Raw genomic sequence first — 25,093 nt, 5'->3', positions numbered from 1 at the left:
GTGTGTGTATATGGAGAAGACTTGCATAACAAGAGAATTAAGATGGCGACTGACGAGCCAACCCCAGCTGTGAATTTCATCTCTTCATCAGCGTGTGGACCTGTTGTGTTGACTGGGAACCTTTACTTTATACAGAGCATTAGGAGTGATTGCTTCATTTGAAATAGATTGGATACGATCTTCTTCCTACTTTTTTTTTTTCTGAACTGAATTAGATGTTTTTTTTTTCTCCCTCTCTTTACGTTACACACAAAGTTTATTTCAGACAAATTGAACTTTATTAAATGTATATTGTTTAATATTTTAGTGTTCTGTGTTATGATGTGATTTTGCTTTGCCTTGAAAACAACAAAGTTATTCTTTTGCCTGTGAAGGAAAAAAGTTACACATATTATTATTATTATTATTATTATTATTTTGTGTGTGTGTGAGATCAATCCATTATTAGTGCTTTAGAAATTTTTTGCACCAATGCTATGTGCTGCACAAATCACCTCCTATGTTGTTTACAATGTTACTGCAGGTTGTGCAACATACAACGAACAATGTCTATATCAGGGTGAGTTTAAGCAAACTGCAAGTACTATCTGTTAGTAAAACAAATACAGTGGAAAATGCACCTTTAGAATTAAAAAAATAAAAAATAAAAATAAAAAAGAATTCCCATATAGATATGACGAGTTGCCTAATTGGATCCCATTAGAATCCTATAGGAATGGTCCTACAGAATATTAATGTCTTGTCTTATAAGACTCTTCCTATCAGAATCCTATAGGAATGGTTCCAAAATATGATAGAAATTCTTATTAGAATCCTGTACAGGTTTCCCATTGGAATCCTATATGATTTTTTGACAAGGGTAATTAGATTTTTATGATCTGAAATTTCTTAAACTGGGTGAACCCTTGTAATCTTTTGTCCAAGGATCCAGTAGACGTTCAAACACCCAACTGATTTCATCAGAGATTGCGGAGAGTCACCTCCAGATGTCAGTTAACGTTATTCTTTTTAGCGTGGCTTTGGCTTAAAAGCACGAATGGTTAAGCTTATGTAACCGGTGTTGTCTGCGTTGTGTTTTTTCTGTCAGCGTAGTAACCAGACGGACATCAACTGACGATTCAATTCTTCTTTAATCTCTGATAACACATGAAATGGTCTGTAAACAGTGTGTTTTCGCCCTTTTCTTTTCTTTTCTCTCCCATGTGGAGAGAGGGAAAGGGGCGCAACAAGGAATAAAACTTTAAAAAATACAAATCAATTTAACAAGGAGTGACAGGACGGCATACCTGATAACACATGAAATGGTCTGTAAACAGTGTGTTTTCGCCCTTTTCTTTTCTTTTCTGTTAAAGGGAAACGCATTAAGCACATGCTTCAAATACATCGGCGACACATCAAAATCAATCACAGCCTCAATTAAATGAAAACATGAAAATAACGAAACGTACATGAAAAATAAAGTTAGAACTATGATTTAAACAGGAAAAATATCTTTTAAAGTAATTTTTAAAGTAAAGATGACATTAGATTAATAAGAGCTTAGCAAAAACCAACCTCTCCCATGTGGAGATAGTGCGGAAAGGGAAGAGGCGGCGCAAGAGACAGGAAATTAAGATTAACGCTGCCTTCGAAATTTAAAGGGGAAGAAGCACACGTACAGATAAAGGCATATCAGGTACCCTTTGTGAACGTTTTTTGTGTAATTCTATATAAGAAAGGAACATTTTGCTTTCTATACCTGTTACACTTATATAAGTGTGCAGCGATGTGCAGATCAGCTGAATCAATCTGCTGTTAAAATGAACCATCCATTCATCATATCATCATGCAAAAATAAGAATTAGAATAACCGTAAATGACGATCGGGTGCGGTTATCTAAATCAGAGAAAAATATAGGTGCGGGTGGGTGACAGGCGGACAATTTATAAATCCGCACATAAACCTGTCAGCTTTCAAGTAGCCTACTGGACAAGACTTTCGTGATAATGCATCGAGTCAGTGACATTTCCGTCAACTGTCTCTGGACTCGGACGGACTTGGGATATTTTCCGAGTCCGAAAGGCTTGAGTCCGAGTCAAGTCCGAGTAAAAATGCATCCGGGTCCGTGTACGAGTCCGAGTACCCCAACTCTATCGATTATAGCAATTATTATAAAATCAGCCAAACGTTTTGGAAACTACAAGACCGTTGTTCCAATTTTCACCAAATTTGACTCAAAATTTATCATCTTCAGACCATTTTGCACCCCACTTTCAACAGGAGCTAAATCTACCACATAATGTGCACGTGGCATATTCTTTTGGCCTATCATGACAAAAGATACTGATGCTTACATCACTTCTTGTGCCACATGCAACAGCACCAAACTCCACCAGCAGAAAGAACGCCTTCAGCTGCATGCAGTTCCAAGCCTGCCATGGTCAAGAAGTTGCAGCTGACATCTTTGAATGGAATGGTCACCAATACTTGGTGCTTGTCGACCCATGTATTCAGGCTGGTACGAGATTGATCAGCTCCACAATTTGACAGGTTTTTTTTTTTTTTTTTTACAATTCAATTCAATTCAATTCAAATTTATTTGTATAGGGTTTTTCATGATACATATCATTGCAAAGCAACTTTACACCAAATTAACGTTATTACAATATATGTAGTAGTAGCTTGATGTACATATGGCAGAGATGTGTGGTAAAGATCAATTAATGACGTAATCAAACAGACGAAAAACACTATAAATTAGTAGTAGAATTCGGTAGTGCTGTGTGTTGTTTCAGGGTTGGTATCATTTGAAGTCCTCTGAGGGGTTGACATCATCTCTTCTTAAGTGTTCTGGATCCAGACTGGAGCTTGTGAATTCCTAGTTACCACAGGATGTCAATCCCATGGCAGAAACAGAGAACAAATAGGAACATAATTAGCGTAGCTGCTGTTCAAACCAAGAAAAGAAAGATTTGTTAAACCAGCGCTAAAAGATTAATAATGAACATTTGATCAGATATAACTGCAGGAAAAGTTTATGAGATGCATTATTTGAATGCTTGGCTAAAAAGATGTGTCTTTAATCTAGATTTAAACAGAGAGAGTGTGTCTGAACCCCGAACGTTATCAGGAAGACTGTTCCAGAGTTTGGGTGCCAAATGTGAAAAAGAGTTTTGTGACCTTAGGGAGCGTGATGGATTGTAGCGTGGTAGAAGACTAGTTAGGTACGCAGGAGCTAAACTGTTAAGTGCCTTATAGATAAGAATTAATATTTTATAGCTGATGTGGAACCTAATAGGTAGCCAGTGCAGAGACTTTAAAATTGGGGTAATATGATCATATTTTCTTGACCTGATAAGGACACTAGCAGCTGCATTTTGGACTATCTGTAGCTTGTTTATTGAAGATGCAGGACAACCACCTAGTAGTGCATTACAATAGTCCAGTCTAGAGGTCATGAATGCATGAACTAGCTTTTCTGCGTCAGAAAAGCTAGTCATTTTGCTTGACTTCAAAAGAGTTTATTAGGTCAGTAAACGCAAGTCCTAACGCATCATTTGTATTATCAACGTTAATGTTAAAATCTCTGACAATTAGCACTTTATCAAAATTAACCAATAGTTCTGAAAGGAATTCTGCAAATTCTTTTAGGAAATCTGTATATGGCCCTGGCGGTCTGTACACAGTAGCTAAAACAAGAGATAGGAGAGATTTCTTTTGCATATCTGGCAGAGTAACATTAAGCAAAAGTATTTCAAGTGAATTAAACCTGTATCCTGTTTTCTGAGTAACGTTGAGAATATCACTATATATTGTTGCAACACCACCACCACGACCACTCTGATGGGGCTCATGCTTATAGTAGTAGTTTGGTAGAGTAGACCCATTTAGACCAATATAATCATTAGGTTTTAGCCAAGTTTAGAGTACATCAAAACTATTATCTGTGATCATTTCATTCACAATAACTGCTTTGGGTGCAACTTGTATAATGTATACATTCATTCCACACAGACTGATATATTTCAAGTGTTTATGTCTTTTACTTTTGATGATTATAACTGACAACTAATGAAAACCCCAAATTCAGTATCTTAGAAAATTAGAATATTACTTAAGACCAATACAAAGAAAGGATTTTTAGAAATCTTGGCCAGCTGAAAAGTATGAACATGAAAAGTATGAGCATGTACAGCACTCAATACTTAGTTGGGGCTCCTTTTGTCTGAATTACTGCAGCAGTGCGGCGTGGCATGGAGTCGATCAGTCTGTGCACTGCTCAGGTTTTATGAGAGTCCAGGTTGCTCTGATAGTGGCCTTCAGCTCTTCTGCATTGTTGGGTCTGGCATATCACATCTTCCTCTTCACAATACACCGTAGATTTTCTATGGGGTTAAGGTCAGGCGAGTTTGCTGGCCAATTAAGAACAGGGATACCATGGTCCTTAAACCAGGTACTGGTAGCTTTGGCACTGTGTGCAGGTGCCAAGTCCTGTTGGAAAATGAAATCTGAATCTCCATAAAGTTGGTCAGCAGCAGGAAGCATGAAGTGCTCAAAAACGTCCTGGTATACAGCTGCGTTGACCTTGGACCTCAGAAAACACAGTGGAGCAACACCAGCAGATGACATGGCATCCCAAACCATCACTGACTGTGGAAACTTTACACTGGACCTCAAGCAACGTGGATTCTGTGCCTCTCCTCTCTTCCTCCAGACTCTGGGACCCTGATTTCCAAAGGAAATGCAAAATTTACTATCATCAGAGAACATAACTTTGGACCACTCAGCAGCAGTCCAGTCCTTTTTGTCTTTAGTCCAGGCGAGACGCTTCTGACGCTGTCTGTTGTTCAAGAGTGTCTTGACACAAGGAATGCGACAGCTGAAACCCATGTCTTGCAGACGTCTGTGTGTAGTGGTTCTTTAAGCACTGACTCCAGCTGCAGTCCACTCTTTGTGAATCTCCTCCATATTTTTGAACGGGTTTTGTTTCAATTCTCTCCAGGGTGCGATTATCCCTATTGCTTGTACATTTTTTCTACCACATCTTTTCCTTCCCTTCGCCTCTCTGTTAATGTGCTTGGACACAGAGCTCTGTGAACAGCCTCTTTTGCAATGACCTTTTGTGTCTTGCCCTCCTTGTGCAAGGTGTCAGTGGTCGTCTTTTGGAAACTGTCAAATCAGCAGTCTTCCCCATGATTATGTAGCCTACAGAATTAGACTGAGAGACCATTTAAAGGCCTTTGCAGGTGTTTTGAGTTAATTAGCTGCTTAGAGTGTGGTACCACATCTCTTCAATACTGAACCTTTTCACAATATTCTAATTTTCTGAGATACTGAATTTGGGCTTTTCATTAGTTGTTAGTTATAATCATCAAAATTAAAAGAAATAAACACTTGAAATATATCAGTCTCTGTGGAATGAATGTATGCATTATACAAGTTTCACTTCTTGAATGGAATTAGTGAAATCAATGTACTTTTTGAAGATATTCTAATTATATGACCAGCACCTGTATATGCTATATAATGCATTGTGTCAAATTGCCATTCATTTTCTGTACAAATCTTCAGTGAAATCTCGTGAAACTTGATACAGACAGAGTGTTGGGCATTCTGAAGAAGTATGAATAGAAATCTTGCTGTGAGATTTGAAGGAATTTAAATAATGCATTTATAAATGTGAAAGAATAGTCAGTGCAATGTCACAGACTTTGTATGAATAGAAAATTTCCTGTTAACTCTGAAGACTTTTTTTGATAAATGATAAAAAACATTTTGCCTTTTATCGTTATTATTATTATGAAAGGACACATCAGAAATGACAAGAAGCAGCAATATATATGTTATATAATGCATTGTGACAGACTGCCTTTCATTTTCTGTACAAAATCTACACTAAAACATCGTGAACACAGATAGAGACATGATTGTTCAGAAAAAGAATTTATTGAAATGTTCATGGTAACTCTGAAGAAATTTTAATAATGCATGTAGAAAAAAAGGAACAAACATTAAGTGTTAGAATGTATTTGAACAAACTTTATTTTTTCAGAAAACTTCACAGTATAATGTATTCAAATGTAATATAAGTGTATCTTCTATAATGTACAATATAAATACGTTTTGTAAATACTTCTCCCCTGTTTTCGGGCACATTTAATTTTTAACCGCTGAAATATAGATGTTCGTCAGCTTTTTGGCCGCTTAGTGTCTCTGTACCGTAATTCTGCTAATAGACGTGCAGCAAATCCAGATCGCGGCTGACGTTCGCAGGTGGCGGCTCACTTGACCGCGGTGGATGACCGCGAGTTGCGAGACTTAAGTAATCTCACACGTTTCATTTCGTCGCCCCTGTTTACAGATGACTGCTTGTGCAAATTTGATTTACATCATAAAATCAGGGCTCTCAAGTCTCACGCATTCACCGTGAGACACACGCATTTCAACCAGTTCACACGCTCTCACGCCACACCTTGCATTTCTCACGCTAAAAAAGTGAGGAATAACGTGTCCCGTTATATAGTGTTAATGGACGAGGCGCAGGCTTGCAGTGGCAGTTCATAGCTGTCTTGACAGTTAAATGCCACCTACCAGCAAATATCAGAAATTCGAATTTTTTGTTTTCGGTTAAGTTACGTGATCCCGCTTCAGTCACGTTCGTCACTCAGCAACATGGACGCGCACACACGGGATGTTGCCATTTGTATTTACTAAAAACTAACCAAATAAATGCAGTAGGTAACCCATTCTTCTTCTTTTTTTTGTTTTTTTCCCCCCCTTCATTTTACAATTCCTGGACGTAATCCCGTGATCAAAGATAGTGAGAGCTGATGCTATAGCCAAATCCATGCAAAATTATTAGCTCCCCTGGTGTAAAAACCAGCAAATGCTAGCAGGCATGTTTTGATGCTGGGATGCTGGTTAGGTATGTTTTGGTGCTGGTTTAAGCTGGTCCTTTGCTGGTTTTTGCTGGTTATGTTGCTGGTCAAGGACCAGCATCAACCAGCAAAGGAACAGCTTCAGAAATCCTTGCATAGCCATGACTGGAAACACTGGCATCTAACAATGCCTTGGGGCAAAAAAACAAAACAAAACAGTTAATCTTAAAAAAAATCCATATACATAAACCCAACTATGTAAATAAATCAGTTATTGAATATTTAGTTATTGCATGTGTCCTATTTTATGTCCTAAACTTCTGAAACATTTTGTCTCATATTTTAGAGCAGTCAATGCAATTTGGGAAATAAATGAATCAAATCTGTGTAAAAATATTCAGATGTAACCCCTTTGTAATTTTCGTAAGTAAATGTAATTTAACTATACATTGTTTCTCAGCAACTGTAACCGATTAGTTACAATTATTTTGTAATTAAATGATGTAATTCCATTAACTAGTTAAGTTTGAGCCCCTACCACTGTCATCAAGGCATCAATATGTGCAACAAACACTTGCAATACAAAATGCCATTCATAAGCTGAAATATGTACTTTCTCTCTCACACACAGACACAGCCTGACATGCTCATGGCAGGTTCTGCAATACTGTATGTGTAGGCCTACAGTATGTACTTTGAGCACTGCTGTTCATTGGCTCATTATTTTTTATGAATTTGACTTTAATCAAAATTTCCAGTTGTTATAGTTTCTATTTTGTGCTGGTCAATTTTGAACAATAGATAAAATTTAACTTCTAGCAAAAACTGGAGAGAATTGCGTGGGACGGAGGGGCTTCTCGCCTAACAGATAAAATCTCACTCCAAACTTTTTCTAAAACTTGAGAGCCCTGTAAAATAATCATGAGGAAAGTGTGCTGAACAACACGACGTTGCCGTGAATCACAACTGTTGTCAATGAAGCGTGTAATTATTACCGTAGGAACCCAGAGATTTCCCGCCTATAGCCGCTATGAGGCCGGGGAATGTGTGAAATCCTCCCGCGACCGCGCTGCTTAAACCCGGCACAAGTCTCCCTCGCGCCCCGTGGACGGAGGATTCGTTAATCTGCGGTTACTGCAAATGTAGACACCTTAATACACTGCTGCAGTAACCAAGCATGAAAAATTAAAAGTGAAATAAATCACTTACCGCTGCTGTGAATCGTATTTATTGCTGCTCCCGAATGTCGACCGTTGAAGAAAATCTGGCCTCTGTAGATTTAAAATTTACAGCATTATGCTGTACTTTTGCATCAAACCACCACGTGATCCACGTGATCAGATTATGCTTTAAGCATTTCTTGTTAAAGATGTTTTTTTTTTTTTTTCTCCTAGTGTTTTTTAATTGCAGGTGATTTGTTATTTATTATATAACGACTGTGTTTGTTTCATTTATATTTTGTGTAAAAGTCTAATACCGAAACACTCCTTCAAAATAAAACAGCTGACTATATTTGGTCATACAACTATGGTGAATGTATTTCTTCAGATAATAATTTAATCTGATTTGAGTTCTATGCTGATTTTTTGAGTGCTAGCTTGATTTTATGCTATACTTTATACTACAATTTTAGACTCTTCTCAGATATATTATCATTAACAACTAGAATAACTTAAGATGTATCATCTAGCCTACATGATTATGATACTAAACATACCTTGAATTGAACCTTGTCAGTAAGTGAAACAAACTGATTAATTTGTAATTAGGTCAAATGGACACCAGCTTGGTCAGGCTGGGAGACCACCTAAAACCAGCTTCTTCCAGCTAAAACCAGCCTGGCCAGGCTGGGAGACCAGCTAAAACAAGCTACTTCCAGCTTAACAAGCGAAAACCAGCCTGGCCAGGCTGGGAGACCAGCTAAAACCAGCTACTTCCAGCTTAACCAGCTAAAACCAGCCTGGCCAGGCTGGGAGACCAGCTAAAACCAGCTACTTCCAGCTAAAACTAGCCTGGCCAGGCTGGGAGACCAGCTAAAACCAGCTAATTCCAGCTACTTCCATCTTAACCAGCTAAAACCAGCCTGGCCAGGCTGGGAGACCAGCTAAAACCAGCTACTTCCAGCTAAAACCAGCTACTTCCAGCTAAAACCAGCCTGGCCAGGCTGGGAGACCAGCTAAAACCAGCTAATTCCAGCTACTTCCAGCTTAACCAGCTAAAACCAGCCTGGCCAGGCTGGGAGACCAGCTAAAACCAGCTACTTCCAGCTAAAACCAGCTACTTCCAGCTACTTCCAGCTAAAACCAGCTACTTCCAGCTAAAACCAGCTACTTCCAGCTTAAACCAGCTACTTCCAGCTAAAACCAGCTACTTCCAGCTACTTCCAGCTTAAACCAGCTACTTCCATCTTAAACCAGCTAAAACCAGCTACTTCCAGCTTAAACCAGCTAAAACCAGCCTGGCCAGGCTGGGAGACCAGCTAAGACCATCTAGTTCCAGCTAAGACCAGCTACAGGGATTGGACAATAAAACTGAAACACTGGCCAATATAGTGTTGGAGGTTTCATGGCTATATTTACGCAGCCTGGTGGCCATAGTCTTTACTGATTGCACATTACACCAATAAGAGCAGAGTGTGAAGGTTGACTATGTGCACCCAATAGCTCAAACATTGTACCCCGAAGGTGGTGCCGTGTATCAGGATGATAATGCACCAATACACACAGAAAGACCGGTGACAAGAGTGATTTGATGAACATGAAAGTGAAGTTAAACAACTCCCATGGCCTGCACAGTCACCAGATCTGAGTATTATTGAGCCACTTTGGGGTGTTTTGGAGGAGCGAGTCAGGAAATGTTTTCATACACCAACATCACATAGTGACCTGGCCACTGTTCTGCAAAAGGAATCCCTCAAAATCCTTCTGGCTACTGTGCAGGACTTGTATTTGTCATTCCCAAGATGAAATGATGCTGTATTGGCTGCAAAAGGAGGCCAAACACCATACTAATTGTGGTCTAAAACCAGGTGTTTCAGTTTCATTGTTCAACCCCTGTACTTCCATCTTAAACCAGCTACTTCCAGCTATTTCCATCTTAAACCAGCTAAAACCAGCATGGTCAGGCTGGGAGACCAGCTAAAACCAGCTACTTCCAGCTAAAACCAGCCTGGCCAGGCTGGGAGACCAGCTAAAACCAGCTAATTCCAGCTTAACCAGCTAAAACCAGCTACTTCCAGCTTAAACCAGCTACTTCCAGCTAAAACCAGCTAAAACCAGCCTGGCCAGGCTGGGAGAGCAGCTAAGACCATCTAGTTCCAGCTAAGACCAGCTACTTCCATCTTAAACCAGCTACTTCCAGCTATTTTCATCTTAAACCAGCTAAAACCAGCTTGTTCAGGCTGGGAGACCAGCTAAAAGCAGCTACTTCCAGCTTAAACCAGCTAAAACCAGCCAACCAGCTTAAGCTGGTTTTAGCTGTTTTTTTTTCAGCAGGGATGTGTTCATTGTGAACCTCAAAAATTAGATTTCTTTTTTTTTTAATTCTTAAAAAACGCCATTAATTTTATTTGGAAAAAGTTAATCATTTTATTTTATTGACAAAATATTTTAGTTTGTCGTGTTTATTTCTTTCATTCGATCAAATAACATTAACATTTAAGCTGTCATATATGGTCATGTTACAATGTACCCCACTGTAAGGCTCCTCCCGCTACGGCAAGCCTAGCGGTCCAGCTGAAGGTTTCTTGCGTGTCGAGTTTTACGGCACTTCTGTAAAAATTACTTTGAAATATTAAAATTTAGTTTCCAAACAAAAATCTGACTCCATTAATAATTTAGTCTGACCCCAATTATGAATAATTTGTTAATTCTGGTTTGTATTCTATAATTTGCTGATCACGGCCAATTTTCTGTATAATAATTTAGACATTTGAATATTCTGGAAGTCCCGTAGTCTCAATATTTCGTTCGTTAGGGACTGGTGCCGCTTTCGATTTACACCCCGGCCGTGGCGAATTCGTCGACACAAGCTCGCCAGTTTCTGACTTACTCAGAGGATGCAGAGCGATTATCATATCTTAAAGTGGGCCGCGCCTGCGTGCTCTCAACAGAAAGTATATATTTCCCCCATAACCGCGAGAGCTACATCGTGTTAAGCCAGTGACAGCTCAACATCCGGAGCCCTAGTGATGTCCCCATGGCTCATCAGTCGGTACTTCCGGCGTGGGCTGCCCTGGCGCAGTCTTGAGGAAAGCACCCTTACACATTAACCTACTAGAAAATCATTTCCAAGAAGTCCAGAATAAGCCAAAGTTCACATTTATTTATGCCAGGCATATAAAAATAGCAATGAAAGTTCAATCAAAAATGCGTCCAATTAATCAAAAAGAAACACAATTTTTACAGGAAAACATCAGATTTTAGTTACATTACTGATCAGCATAGAATTCAAACCTATAAAATAAAATACGAACAAAGAGTCAGTATACCTGGCAAATAAAAAGACACACGACAATCGTGCGGGAAGTTCTGGTTACAGATGCTTCCCTGAATGTTTCGCTAATCCTCTTTAAGTACCCAGATCAGAACATTACAATCATAAATTTAGCGTAATAAAACTTCACAGGACCTTTTGCTGAAGCCTAAAGTTGGGGGTGTGAAGACAGCATGTGGTACAGACCTCCTCAGCAACACCACCCATATCAGGAGAACAGAGTTTTCCTTAAGTTTCAGATCTTTATTTCTGGTCTGTTCAACTGGTATGGGACTGAGATATTATTTCCAACCGCACTGAGACTATAAAATTGATATCAAACATGAGAGGTTTCTGATTGTGAATTCGGAATATATATGTGATTGTTTTGTATGAGTGTGATAGCTTAGATCCTTGGCCTCTTCTCTGTAGTGACCTGCCCCCTGTTGCTAGAGGAAAGGATGGGCCAGGTGGTTGATAAGCAAATGGTCTTTTCCTCCTGGGCCTTCCTGGATCTTCCTGTCTGATAAGAGTTTATTATTTTACGATCTCGCACTGGCATTGCGAGAGTTCCTGTGTATGTGACTTCACGGGAGGATCATCGGCTCCTACACCACATTCGGGGCATGTTGTCACTTTTCACTTCCTTTCTTTTGAGGTAAATAACGAAAAACGTATACACTGTAATTATGAAACAAAGCGGCATATTTGTACAAGACAAGTGTGAAATTAACGTGGATAAAAAATTATACTCTAAACCCCTCGTTTACACAAACTGAGAAATTCAAAAAGTGTTAGGTTGTGCCCCGCGCCCTAAACATCCAGAAGATGATACATTTAGACATGCAGGGACGTGCAGAAAAGTCGTGCAGTTCACGTCCAGATAACTTCAAAGACGTCGGTTCAACTTTCATTTAGAACTATTTTTCAACCATGACGGCACGTTTCGGAGGGACGTCTTTTCAACGGTCATTAAACGTCCAAATATTTGCTGGGTAGCTTATCAACAGTGGAAACCTGTAGACATGATTAATCTCTCTGGGACTGACCATATGAGCATGTGTTTTATTGCACTTTCTATATATCAGTAAGTTAGACTAATAGTTCCTGATCAGCTGACTCAACGCAACAGGATCATTTGAAATCGAAACTAAAGAATACAAGTGAAAGTAAAATTGATCTGCGGACATTTCACGAACATGATCTTCCGTCAGCGAAACATCGATATTTGTGGTAATTTATAGCTAAAGGACATAATCGTTTTGGTTTAAATAAGCATTTAAAGATGCACCGAACGAACTGTGTTTTGATGTCAGTACTGCTGATGATCACCGATGGTACGTAGAATATTGATATATTACCAGTTTACGTCTCTCTCTCTCTCTCTCTCTCTCTCTCTCTCTCTCTTCAACAAAACTATTTTTAATGCGTAATTCATTCTTTATTTTCTATTATCCACTTTTCTTTCTATATTTTGGCTTCAAGGCAAGGCCGTTCGTCGTGCTGTTTTATAAGACTTTGTACGATCTGTTATGAAAGCTCAAAATGGTCACTTACAGTTGACGGCATTTTTGTTTACAGAGAGAGCAGAGCTGAAAGAAGCAGCTCAAATAGAAGACTGTTAAACTTTTGTTTGGTAACATTCATATCAGATATTGTCATGTTGAGGTGCGTCAGTCTGTTTCGTTCTTGGATATTTTTTATGAAGTCATATTTCCTTGTTACCTGATTTGACCCAGTGTTTACAACCTGTTTTTTTTTTTTTTTTTTTTTTTTTTCGATAACAATGAAAGTGAAAGAATATCTGTAAAATATCCATAAACACTATTTGCTTGTGAAGTGCAAAACAAACAAACAAACAAACAAACAAAAAAAACAGAACTTAATTTGATACAGATAATCATAGGGTTTTGTATTTTTTTAAAAGGCACTCATGGAACATTTGATTAAAAACCATTCAGGACTGAATCCATCTTTATATACATTTTACATCTAAAAGAACAATGTTTGATGTAGTGGATAAGATAAACACAAAGAAACATGAGTTTCTTACCTCTTCTCTGTCATGATCACAGTATGATTAAAACAAATGGTCAAATACTGAAGCTTGAATCTAAAAAAAACTTTTGTATTACGGGCTTCCAGAGATTAAATATTGTGATGCTGTAAATGTAAACACCAAAATCACGAGTGACCCTGTGTGAGTAAACAGCCTAAATATCTAGAAACCAAAAACAACATTTGGGGTCGTGCCCTAGCGATATCCCTGAATGCACCTACTGTATATAAATACTTGTTCATGTCAGTTATAATGCTCTGTGTTAGTATGAATCCATTTATGCTTGGAGAAACTATAAAACAATCTTTATTTCATTTCTCTGTCTCAGGTTTGATTGTTAAAGGTCCCTCTGGTCCTCTGGTTGCTCCTCTGGGATCTTCAGTGGTTTTGCCCTGTTCTGTTGATCAGCTTTTATCAGTGAAGGGTCTGGAGGTGGAATGGAGAAGAAATGACTCAGACACTTTAGTTCATCTGTTTCAAGATGGTGAGAGTCGAACAGAAGCCCAACAGCAGGATTATCAGGATAGAGCTCATTTCTTTACTGAAGAGATTCAACGTGGAAACTTCTCCCTCCATCTGGACGATCTGAGATCTGAAGATGAGGGACGATACACATGTACAGTTTACATTCAGGAAGAGTCTGGTGAGACTGTGGTTGAAATTAAAGTTGATGGTGTTGGTGAGTATTAAACACATGAGTTCCTTCATTTTCACTATGATTTTACAGCAACTAATTACCAAATGTATATTTACACTGATTTATCAGGGCGTTTGAGAGTATCAGGATCGAGTCGCTCCATATCTGCGTCTGCGGGTGAAGACGTCACTCTGAGCTGCTCTGTAGACTCTCACATCACACCTGAAGACTTTAAAGTCTCATGGAAGAAAACAGATGAAGATGAAGATATTATGGTTCTTCTCTACCAAAACAGTGAGTCTTTACCAGATTCAGCACATGAGCGATACAAAGACAGAGTTGAGTTCTTCACTGATGAAATCCCCAAAGGAAACTTCTCTCTCAGACTGAAGAGTGTCAGAACTGAGGATAAAGGAGTTTACATGTGTGAGGTGTTTGCTGGAGGACTTTCAGCCAATACAACTGCAGTACTGGAGAGACTGGGTGAGTTGTGGTTAAAGATGCACACAATCATTTGGCCTAAACTGATACATGTTTAATTTTAATTGTGTCGTTACGTATATTTTTACATAAAGTCAGTTAAGTTTCTGTTTCTGTCACTCACTCACCGTTGTGTCCCAAAAAGTGATGCTAGGGGTCATTCCTAGGAGCCCCAATCACCTTTGAGAATTCAAAAAAGGCCAGTGAGATTTGGGGAGTGAGATTTGTGTGCCACTAGGGCTGTTGCAATAATTACTATATGGCCACATTCACACAGCAGTAGAATACGGTTGTCACTCCTGTATTTAAGTCCTTTTTTCGGTTGCGTTCACACACAGTATGGTTATTTATGAGTGTGAAAACCGCATTCTATTACTGAACTCACACCTGTACGTTTTCAGGACTCACAACTGCATTCTTGGAACACACGCGTTGCGTTAAACGTAACAGTACTGGACAACTGGTTGTCCGTCACTTCATTCAGTGTGAGAGAGCCACTCTGCTGCACAAATGCTCATCTACCGTGTGTTGCGTGCTTTCAGGTGTGGTTTCAGTAACTTACAGTGATGGAGAAATGAGCTGTGTGTCATCTGAAAGTTTTATACCCAATCTCCACCGGAGCTGCTGCTGTCGGTTAATGAAGGTTTGATGAATGAACTTGCGGCTCGATTAGACTCCTGGCATGTCAGAAAGTGATAAAACTTACAGTTTTATGGACGTTGCCATCTTTGATATTACTTTGGTACAAAGGTTTACAAAGGTGGAGGAGCTTTTGATCATAGCATTGAAGTGAAACCAAGCGATACCCAGAAATCACACTTTATTCCAACTATGCCACCGGGGGTTTAGCACCCATGGAAATAGTCTAACACAGCAACACAAGTTCCTCGCTACTGAAAAAGGGGACAGAGTTGTGAACTTCAAACAGTATAAAAATCTTCAGTTAAACAAATCAATTTTATTGTTTGTTTGTTTTTTTTAAAGGAAGTCATAAATTTAAGAGATCTGAACTTTAAGCCTAATGTTAAGATCATAACCCACCATTCTTAAAATATCAGGTTTATCAAGCCTGAAGGAAGAAAAGGGGAAAGTCACAGGGCCACAGACACCCAGTTTTAAAGCACTCACCACATGTGCATTGATATACAAATCATTAACCAACAACATAAAAAGGTGTAGTGAATAGTGCAAATAATTCTAAGCTCTCAAATCAAGACTCATGCAGTGCAGGAAATCTCACACCATCATGTAGTGAGAAAAAGACCCAGATGACCCCAGAAGAAAGCACTCCCATGCAGGCTGGTTCCTATACACAGAAAATTGGATAAAAAACTTCTGTTTGCATAATACATGACAAACCCCAGCGGTTGGCATAAAGTAGACTCAACTAACATAATTAATTACAATAAAATAAAATAAAATAAAATAAAATAAATAAACAAAAATTACAGCAATACAAAGATCAACATATTACCATAAACTTGAAAATCAAAAAATCAAAGCAAATCATAAACAAAACAGCAGGCAGCAGAGGGAGCCCTCACCCATGGACTGACTGTTACTGCTCCCTCTGCTGCTTCTATGGTTACTTCCTGTTTGGCAGCAATATAAGGAGGGCCATGCCAAACAGGAGGTTGCGAAGTACTGTTTTGCCTGTGCGGACTCTACCAAGCGTTTTTCCTGTTTTTATTGCCTTGTTTTTGTAATTTCCACGGTTATCGTTTTGTTTCATAGTCATAGTTTTGTCTAGTTTCATTGCCTTGTTCATTTGTTCTGTTGGACTGCCCTCTTGGACTTTTACCTTCTGCCTGTTTATTTGGATTACGCTTTTGTCTTTCCCTACATATCACTGTTTGTTGGAGATTGACCTTGCCTGTCTTGACTACGATCTGCACAATAAAGCTCACACTTGGATCTATTCACGCTTCCAACGAGTCCCATTACACAGGGCCTAGACATCAGAAGTCTGCATGCATAGAGCTCCACAAGCAAAGATCTGTCAAATAAAAAAAACAGAAATACAGACACCTTTAACAACCTAGATTAATTTAAATACAAATATTACTAATAAAACACTTGCTGCAAAGCAAATGCAACATGGTGTCATAATCACTGAAAATACACAAATCACAATCCACATCAATATTATCACTGCAACGACTATAGATCCACTGCACACATACCTCTGCTGTAATCTAAGAGTGGAATGTGACTTTGATAGAGTAGAATAGAACTGCTGCATAACACAGCTCATTGCTGTAGGCTAAACACAGAGTCCACAGCTTTGAAAATAACCGCATTAACAGCTCACATGCTCACACTCTTGTGTCGAGGGTTACCTCCCTGTGATTAACACAGAATAAACAATATAAAAACCAAAACATCTTTATACGAGCTTTGTTACAGCATCAGAGCAAAGACCACACTCAAAGCTCACCATCACGTTTCAGAGTCACGTCAATGACAATGAAAATCACAACATCAGGAAGTTACGCAATCTTCTTCTTCTTCTTCTTATATTTTTATGGCAGTTGGCATCCAGCGTATTGCATTACCGCCACCTTCTTCTCTGGAGAAAGGATCAGAAAATAGGTTTTCAGACTTAATCACCTGCTTTCCCTTCTTAACCCCCCACTACACACACACCCACACACCTACATACCCCACCCCTGCCCTGAATAATAATAATAATAATAATAATACTTTAACCTTCCTCCCTATTCCATAATTCTTCATATCCAATAAAAAACACCAGTTACTCTTAAGAAGTTTATAAGAATTCTGGTCTGTGCCCGATGCTCTGTGCTCAAGTTACACAATCTACTCCGGCCTAAAATTTTGTCCCAGTCCTGCCCTGTTCTACATGGTGGTTGTTTAGCTTTGATAAATGTGTTAGCTAACAACATTTTAAATGTAAATACCTTTCTTCTTGGAAGTGCACAAGGAACTTATGCAATTACAGAAGGCACTTTTTTCTGCCAGAACATGGCCTGTTGGCTACTCCACCCTCGACGGTGCATCAGGGTACTCAGACATGCCACGGGTGGAGCATGTGATTGCTGTGCATTTATGTCCACAAAACACCACCACCTGGACACACCGCCCTGTAAGGCCCTGTCCCAAATGGCACACTTCATGAGCGCTTGTGAGACCGTAGGGTGTCCAATTTGTCATTTTAACTTTTAGAAGGGTGCCCACGAACACCCACTTTGCGGGCGGCCGTTATGCACCCTCAATTTGCAGTTCTGCCAAGTCTGCAGCGAGGTGAGCTCCACGGGAGACTTCTACCTGATAGTCAAAGCACCATTACATCATGAAAGCGTGGACTCAGAGGAAGACTGTGAGGACCTAGTGCGCGATTTGGGACAGGGCCTAAATTCTCCTTATCTCTCGTAATGAGGGTTTACATCTGTGGCTTAACCTGGTAGAGATTCCGGATGCTGAGAAAGTCATCCCTATTCCTCCAGGTGAACTATTCTGTGACACTGTTAAGGACCTATCTTAGCAGTTAAAAAGCAGAGGCCATGAGTCACATCTTGCCTCAGCACTAGGGATGACTCAATACCATAATTTTGCTTTCAGTACGATACCAGATTCTAATACCTTGGTATCGATACTAAATTGATACCATAGGTGACAAATAACCAGCCTCAAAAGATAAAAAAAAAAGATTTAAAAAAAATAAATAATAAAAATTAAAAAAATAATTGAAAAGAATTTAGCAAGTAATGTTAACATACTAAAGATGTATTAGTTCATTTATCATTTATAAAAATTATTGACCTAGATTAATAAGTGCTTTAATACTGTTCAGTATTCAAATCACATTATTATCTATCTCTCTTTCTGATTGTTTTCAGATTTCAGACTAAGCCAAAGAAAAAGCATAACCTATAAATCTCTCTCTCGCTCTGTCAGCTGCTTCATATTAGCAGTCGGCAACATGGCATGAACATTCCCTTTATATTATTGATACTAAAATGAATATAGCAAATCTCTTGATTTATTCAAATTCAGTTAATATTTGATTGTTTGAATTTGAAATGCAAGTACAAATATTATGTGATCAAAACTAAAATGGTTCTTGTACTTTTTACTGCATTTTCATATTAAATATCACTTAATACTTAATTACATTAGAAATCTATTACTTTCTATTACTCAAGTAAAAGTAATTCAAAGATTTACTTGAGTACAAGAAAATACTACTTTGTTAATGTTCTTAAGTATTAAAGTTTATAGTGCAGTAAAAAGTATGACATGCCTTGGAATGTAGTGAAGTAAATTTTTTCCAAAGAAAAACACTCTGATAAACTACAGATACTTTTTAAATTTACTTGAGTAAAGCAAAATACTTCACTACTGTCCGCCTGTCACGAATCTGGTCGGTGTCCTGTTCTCCGCTCACCACCAGATGTCACTCTCACCTCACCTACACACTCTGACTGTGGCACTACACCCCAGACTACGTTCCCCATCAGCCATTGCTCTTCTCCCGCGTCCAATCAGAGACAGTATAAAAGCCCCGGTTCTCCCACTTGCAAACCACGGATTGTTAGATTGTTTTGTTGTGTTGTTAGCGTTCCCTAGTTTCCCGAGTTCCTAGTCTCCTCGTTTCCGTGTTTGACTTCTCGCCTGGACTATCGTTTACTCTCCCTGGATTATCTGTATTGCTCCCGTTCGCTCCTGTTCGACCCCACGCCTGACTCACAGACTTCTATTGTGCATCGCCCTAATTTACCTGCTTGCTGTTGTCTCGACCCTGCCTGCTCAACTATGTATCTGTCTCGTCCAAACAATAAAAGCTCGCAAATGGATCCGCTCGCCTCTCGTCTCCTTCCCATCATAACAGAGCCTCTGTTTTTCACGTTTACCAGTTTCGCTGCAATTTGGGAAATTTCTGAATAGCAGCTTATGAAATACCGAACTGGGCAAAATGATGATATTGAACCGTTTGAATCATAATATATACGCCGGTATTTTTCAAGTACTGGCAGCATCCAGCATCCCTATTCAGCACAGATCGACCACCAGATCCCTGAGGTCCCAGCTCCATCTGCTCATCACTGAGGGTGGTCCCTGCAAGGCTGCACTGGCCACTACCCCAAGGAGCCTCGGCCATCAGCTAGACTATGTTAGTCCTTCCGTAGGAAGGTGGTATTGCTGCCTGTCAGCAGGTCCCTAAGAACTTGCATAGTCTTTCGAAGTGGCCCTGAGACAGGCAACACAGGGATGGAGGAGTATGGAGTTATTTATGTGCCAAAATTAAACAAACAAATCCAGCGTTTTGCAAACAAACACAATCTGCTTTGCAAAGAAAAAATTGACTTTCAAACAAACAAAAAGTAATATGCACAAACACAAATCAATTTGTGAGAAAATGCAGAGGTATAACAAATATATGCATTGTGTGTTGCAAATTTATGTATTTTTTGAGGAAAACTTGGCTTTCTCACACGTATTCAGACAGATTTTCTCACAAATGCGCCCAACGTATTTTCTCACAAATGCAATGGAGCAACTTCCTCTTTTAAAACAGCAGATGGCGCTATCGGTCAATTTACTCTATTCTCCCGAGACCTCAAACAAGGTGTTTATATGGTTTACCCTTGTGTCTCAGAGGAATATGAGCGGGGAACAGGTGAGTTTCTGTCTTACTATATTTAGCCATGGCATGGCTAAACATTTAAGCTAGGCCTTTTTAACATTTATCCGTTCTCCGTACCTGTGCTGGATCGCGGGATATAAAAAATATACTTTTATGTAATTTGTCCATATAAGATTTTTTGTTGCTGCACAGAACATTCAGCAGGTAACACTTTACAATAACAGTACATGAATGATCATGCATTAATACGTGAATTAGTAATTTCTTGACAATGAACTAATGATTAGTTAAGACATGTATTAATCAAGCTGTGGCCTAATGGTTAGGGAGTCGGGCTTGTAACCGAAAGGTTGCAGGTTCGAGTCCCAGGTCCGGCAGGGATTGAGGGTGGGGGGAGTGAATAACCAGTGCTCTCTCCACCCTCAATACCACGACTGAGGTGAGTCCCTTGAGCAAGGCACCGATGTGTTCACGTGTGTGTGTGTGTGTGCGCGTGTTTGATCACTTCTCACTACTGTGTGTGTGCACTTGGATGGGTTAAATGCAGAGCAAATTCTGAGTATGGGTCACCATACTTGGCCACATGTCACATCCTTTCCTTTCCTAATGTAACTTTGACATGAGTCATATAAATGCAGTACTGCAGCACCACCTTAATTACATGTTAGCTCCTGCATGTTACTTAATAAGTATACTGTGCAGCCCTAGTGTATTGTTATACCCCTAACATATATTGACAACATAACATATATTAAAAAAAATCTTTAATATGTTTTCAGTTTCTTTTTTCTGCCCCTGCCCCTGAACCTGCACCTGTTGTTCCTGACCAAGTGTGCCTGTTATGAGAGATAGCAAGTTCCTTGCTGCACTTTCAATAAGTACATACTCTGGCTGTTGATAAAAAGAAAGTACATGTCTTAACTAATCATTAGTTCATTGTCAAGAAATTACTAATTCACGTATTAATGCATGATCATTCATGTACTGTTATTGTAAAGTGTTACCTGCTGAATGTTCTGTGCAGCAACAAAAAATCGTATATGGACAAATTACATAAAAGTATATTTTTTTATATCCCGCGAGCATATAAAAAGCATTAACAACTTTAAAGCAGATATTGTGAATTTTACTGACATTGTGGTAGAGTCAGCATTGTGAAAACATCAAATGGTTAATTATAAATATAGTAAGACAGAAACTCACCTGTTCCCCGCTCATATTCCTCTGGGACATAAGGGTAAACCATATAAACGTTGTTTGAGGTCTCGGGAGAATAGAGTAAATTGGCCGATAGCGCCATCTGCTGTTTTGAAAGAGGAAGTTGCTCCATTGCATTTGTGAGAAAATATGTTGGGCGCATTTGTGAGAAAATCTGTCTGCACACGTGTGAGAAAGCCAAGTTTTCCTCATAAAAAATATATATATTTGCAACACACAATGCATATATCTGTTATACCTCTGCATTTTCTCTCAAATTGACTTGTGTTTGTGCATATTACTTTTTGTTTGTTTGAAAGTCGATTTTTTCTTTGCAAAGCAGATTGTGTTTGTTTGCAAAACGCTGGATTTGTTTGTTTAATTTTGGCACATAAATAACTCCATAGAGGAGACCTTGTTGATGGATGTTGTTCTGTTTCTGCCTCTCGTACAGAGATGTGTGATTAGCACTGCCCAATACATATATACATATATCCTCAGAAATCCATCGCTGACACGTTTGACTCGCTCTCTCTTACTCAGCATTCTAGTGAAGATTTATCTGTAGCCTATTGTGAGGTTTGGACTCTATACTCTGCTTAATTTGGACGCTGATGCACATCTTAATCTTTTTAATTCTACCTGTGATATCATGAACTCTATTGCTCCCTTGAAGTATAAAAATCATAAGCCTGTATCTGTGACCTGGCACACTGAAACTATGTGTACTTTGAGACAGACTGTAGACAGGCTGAATTCAAATGGAAGAAGGACAGATTGGAAGTTTCATATGAAGCTTTGAGGAACTCCTACAACTTGTTTCAGAAAGCTGCAAAGGCTGCAAAATTATTTGTTATTACAAACAATTGTCACAAACCTCAAGTTCTCTTTTCTACTATTAACTCTGTTTTAAATCCTTATGTGCATTCAATCCTATACAATTTTGGAAAGTTTTTTGCTGAGAAAATCACAACATTAAGATCACAGCTGTCTAATTCAGCATACATTTTGCATGATTTACCATTATGTTCTTCTACCTGGTCTGAGTTTGAGCCTATTGATTTGATCTCACCTAATGAAATTGTTGGTCATCTAAAACCAACCATCTGTCTTCAGAATATTATTCCACCTCTTTTCTTTAGACAAATCATGGACACAGTTGGTCCTGGTCTGTTATTGGTTATCAACCAATTCCAATTCCTTCCCTAACAGTCTTAAATGTGCTGTAGTTACACCATTTCTTAAAAAATCAACCCTGGATCCAATTTTCATCCTATTTCTAATCTACCCTTTATCTCAAACATCCTCGAGAAAGTTAATTCTGTTCATGATATGTTTCAGTCTGGCTTCAAAACTTTACACAGCACTGAATCTGCCCTTTTGAGAGTCTCAAGTGATATTTTCACAGAAAATGATTCTGGTAAATCCATGCCTTTAGTTTTATCAGATCTGAGTGCTGCCTTTTACTTGGTTGATAATAAAAAAAGTCTTGTTGACACATTTGGAGACATCTGTGGGCCTTTGTGGCACAGTTATTTCGTTCTTATCTGACTAACAGATGTTTTAGTGTTCATATTGGACATCAGACCTCCTCTAGAATACCTCTTAATTGTGGAGTTCCACATGGATCAATCCTTGGGCCAGTATTGCTCACCTTGTGCATGCTCCCTCTCGTTTCCATTTTTAATAAAGATAAAGTATCCTTTCATTTATATGCCTAACGACACTCAGATCTATTTTCCTTTAAAGCATAACGATACATTTTTTCTAAATTTAAACGAAAATAAAACTGAAATAATCCTATTTGGGCATAAGAAAAATTGTGTGTTAGATGTTGTAGTTCTCTGGCCCCATATGAAACTCATTGTGCTAGAAATTTGGGCGTGCTGTTTGATCAAAACCTAAAATTTGATAAACAGATCAGTGCTGTAGTAAAATCGTGTTTTTTTTTATTTATTTTTTCCATCCATGCCTTTGTAACAACTCGTTTAGATTACTGTAATTCACTTTACTATGCTGTTTCTCAGTCTTCCCTCTCTCATCTACAGCTAGTAACGCAGCTTCTAGACTACTCTCTGACACCCACAAGTATGAGCCGGTAATTCCTATTCCTACTTTTATCTGCACTGCACTGGTTACCCATCAAATATAGAATTGTTTTTAAAATTCTATTATTTGTCTATAAAGCCCTCAATAATCTTGCCCCTCAGGACCTTACGTACCTGCTCTGTCTGTATACCCCTTCTAGAACATTGAGATGCAGCGATCTCTGTCAACTTGCCTTGCCTAGATCTAGACTTAAAGGGGTCATCGGATGCCCATTTTCCACAAGTTGATATGATTCTTTAGGGTCTTAATAAAAAAGTCTATAATGTACTTTGGTTAAAAATTCTAAATTCAAATGAGCTCTGCTCGCCCCACCCCTCTCTTCTCTCTGTGGAGTGACGAGCCTGTTTACTTTAGCCGCGTTTAGCTGCTAAACTTGCTAACTAGCACATTATTAGGAAAGGCGATTGCAAAGATTCATAAAAAATGCTTATACTCACTTCTGCTGTAAGTGAAGCTGGATCATGAATGATTCGCGTGAACATAGACGGATATATGTAGATATGCATGTAGAGGTGCATTCCCTTCACAAACAAATGTAATCTACTGCATCTTCAGCGGCTCAGATGTTGGGAGTAAATGACGACCACTATGTTCATTATTACATCCAGCAACACAACACCTCAATCACTCAATCTGAGATATTCTTGTCTAACTTACATCCCTGCTCCGGCATTGAAACAAAGAGGTCGGACTGTTACAGCTGATCTGAGGTAAAACGCTCATGTCAATCAACTATGGTGGGAGTGGCCTCTGTTGGTGTGACGCCACAACGACAGGCATCTGAGAACGGCTCGATTTGAAAAAGGGGATATTATTTTTACAGAATAATTAAAAACCACTGCATGGATTTTTATCATTATAGGGTAGATTTGTACATACACTGCTAACACACATTAATGTTCAAACAACATGTAAAAGTGAACTTAGCATCCGATGACCCCTTTAAAAAATGAGGTGATCGAGCTTTTGCAGCTGCTGGTCCGAAACTCTGGAACAGTCTACCGCTCCATGTTAGATTACCAGTGTTTTCAGTTAAGGGCAGTTCATCATTGATTCAGTGATGTCATCATCCAGCTCAGTTCAGTTCAAATAGTATCTGTGCAATCAAATTGATGATAATTAATCGAGTCCCCAACTAAGCAATCCAGAGGCGACAGCGGCAAGGAACCAAAACTCCATTGGTGACTGAAATGGAGAAAAAAACCTTGGGAGAAACCAGGCTCAGTCGGGGGGCAGTTCTCCTCTGACCAGATGAACCAGCAAATTGTTCCAGGCTGCAGCAAAGTCAGATTGTGCAGAGGACTCATCTGGTTTGACGAGGACTTCACTGGGGATCCGTCATCTCTAGGTGCCGAATCATCGTCTGGGCTGGGTACGGACTGGATCCGGGGGACTGCAGTGACCATCTGATCTGGATACAGACTGGGCATCTCCGGCGACCTCGGAATACGAAAAAAACAGACTAATATTAGTGTAGATGCCGTTCTTCTTATGATGTATGTTATGGGAAGTGTTCCCGGTTCTGGTTGACCTAATTAATGCAGCCTAACAATCCTTTAACGCAGTGGTTCTCAAAGTTTTTATACCAAGTACTACCTCAGAAAATATTTGTCTCCATCCATACCAGTACCAGTACCACCATAATGACCAACATTAAAATATAGTAGCGTAG

General features: G+C 39.1%; 1 protein-coding gene across 1 annotated transcript in view; it reads left to right on the top strand.

Annotated features, from left to right (window-relative positions):
• Positions 1 to 471: 471 nt before the first annotated feature.
• The window catches only part of LOC127162790 (uncharacterized), a gene marked incomplete at its 3' end in the record, with an annotated part of 55,789 nt that continues 31,167 nt past the window's right edge, over positions 472 to 25,093 (top strand). The window contains exons 1-5 of the mRNA XM_051105634.1: positions 472 to 559; positions 2,361 to 2,498; positions 12,576 to 12,668; positions 13,719 to 14,069; positions 14,157 to 14,510. Of these exons, the coding sequence (XP_050961591.1) occupies positions 472 to 559; positions 2,361 to 2,498; positions 12,576 to 12,668; positions 13,719 to 14,069; positions 14,157 to 14,510 (1,024 nt within the window). The remainder of the gene's footprint in view (positions 560 to 2,360; positions 2,499 to 12,575; positions 12,669 to 13,718; positions 14,070 to 14,156; positions 14,511 to 25,093) is intronic.

This window comes from Labeo rohita, chromosome 3, assembly GCF_022985175.1.
Source record: "Labeo rohita strain BAU-BD-2019 chromosome 3, IGBB_LRoh.1.0, whole genome shotgun sequence".
Classification (NCBI taxonomy): Eukaryota; Metazoa; Chordata; class Actinopteri; order Cypriniformes; family Cyprinidae; genus Labeo; species Labeo rohita.
This window is presented reverse-complemented; position numbering and strand designations above follow the sequence as displayed.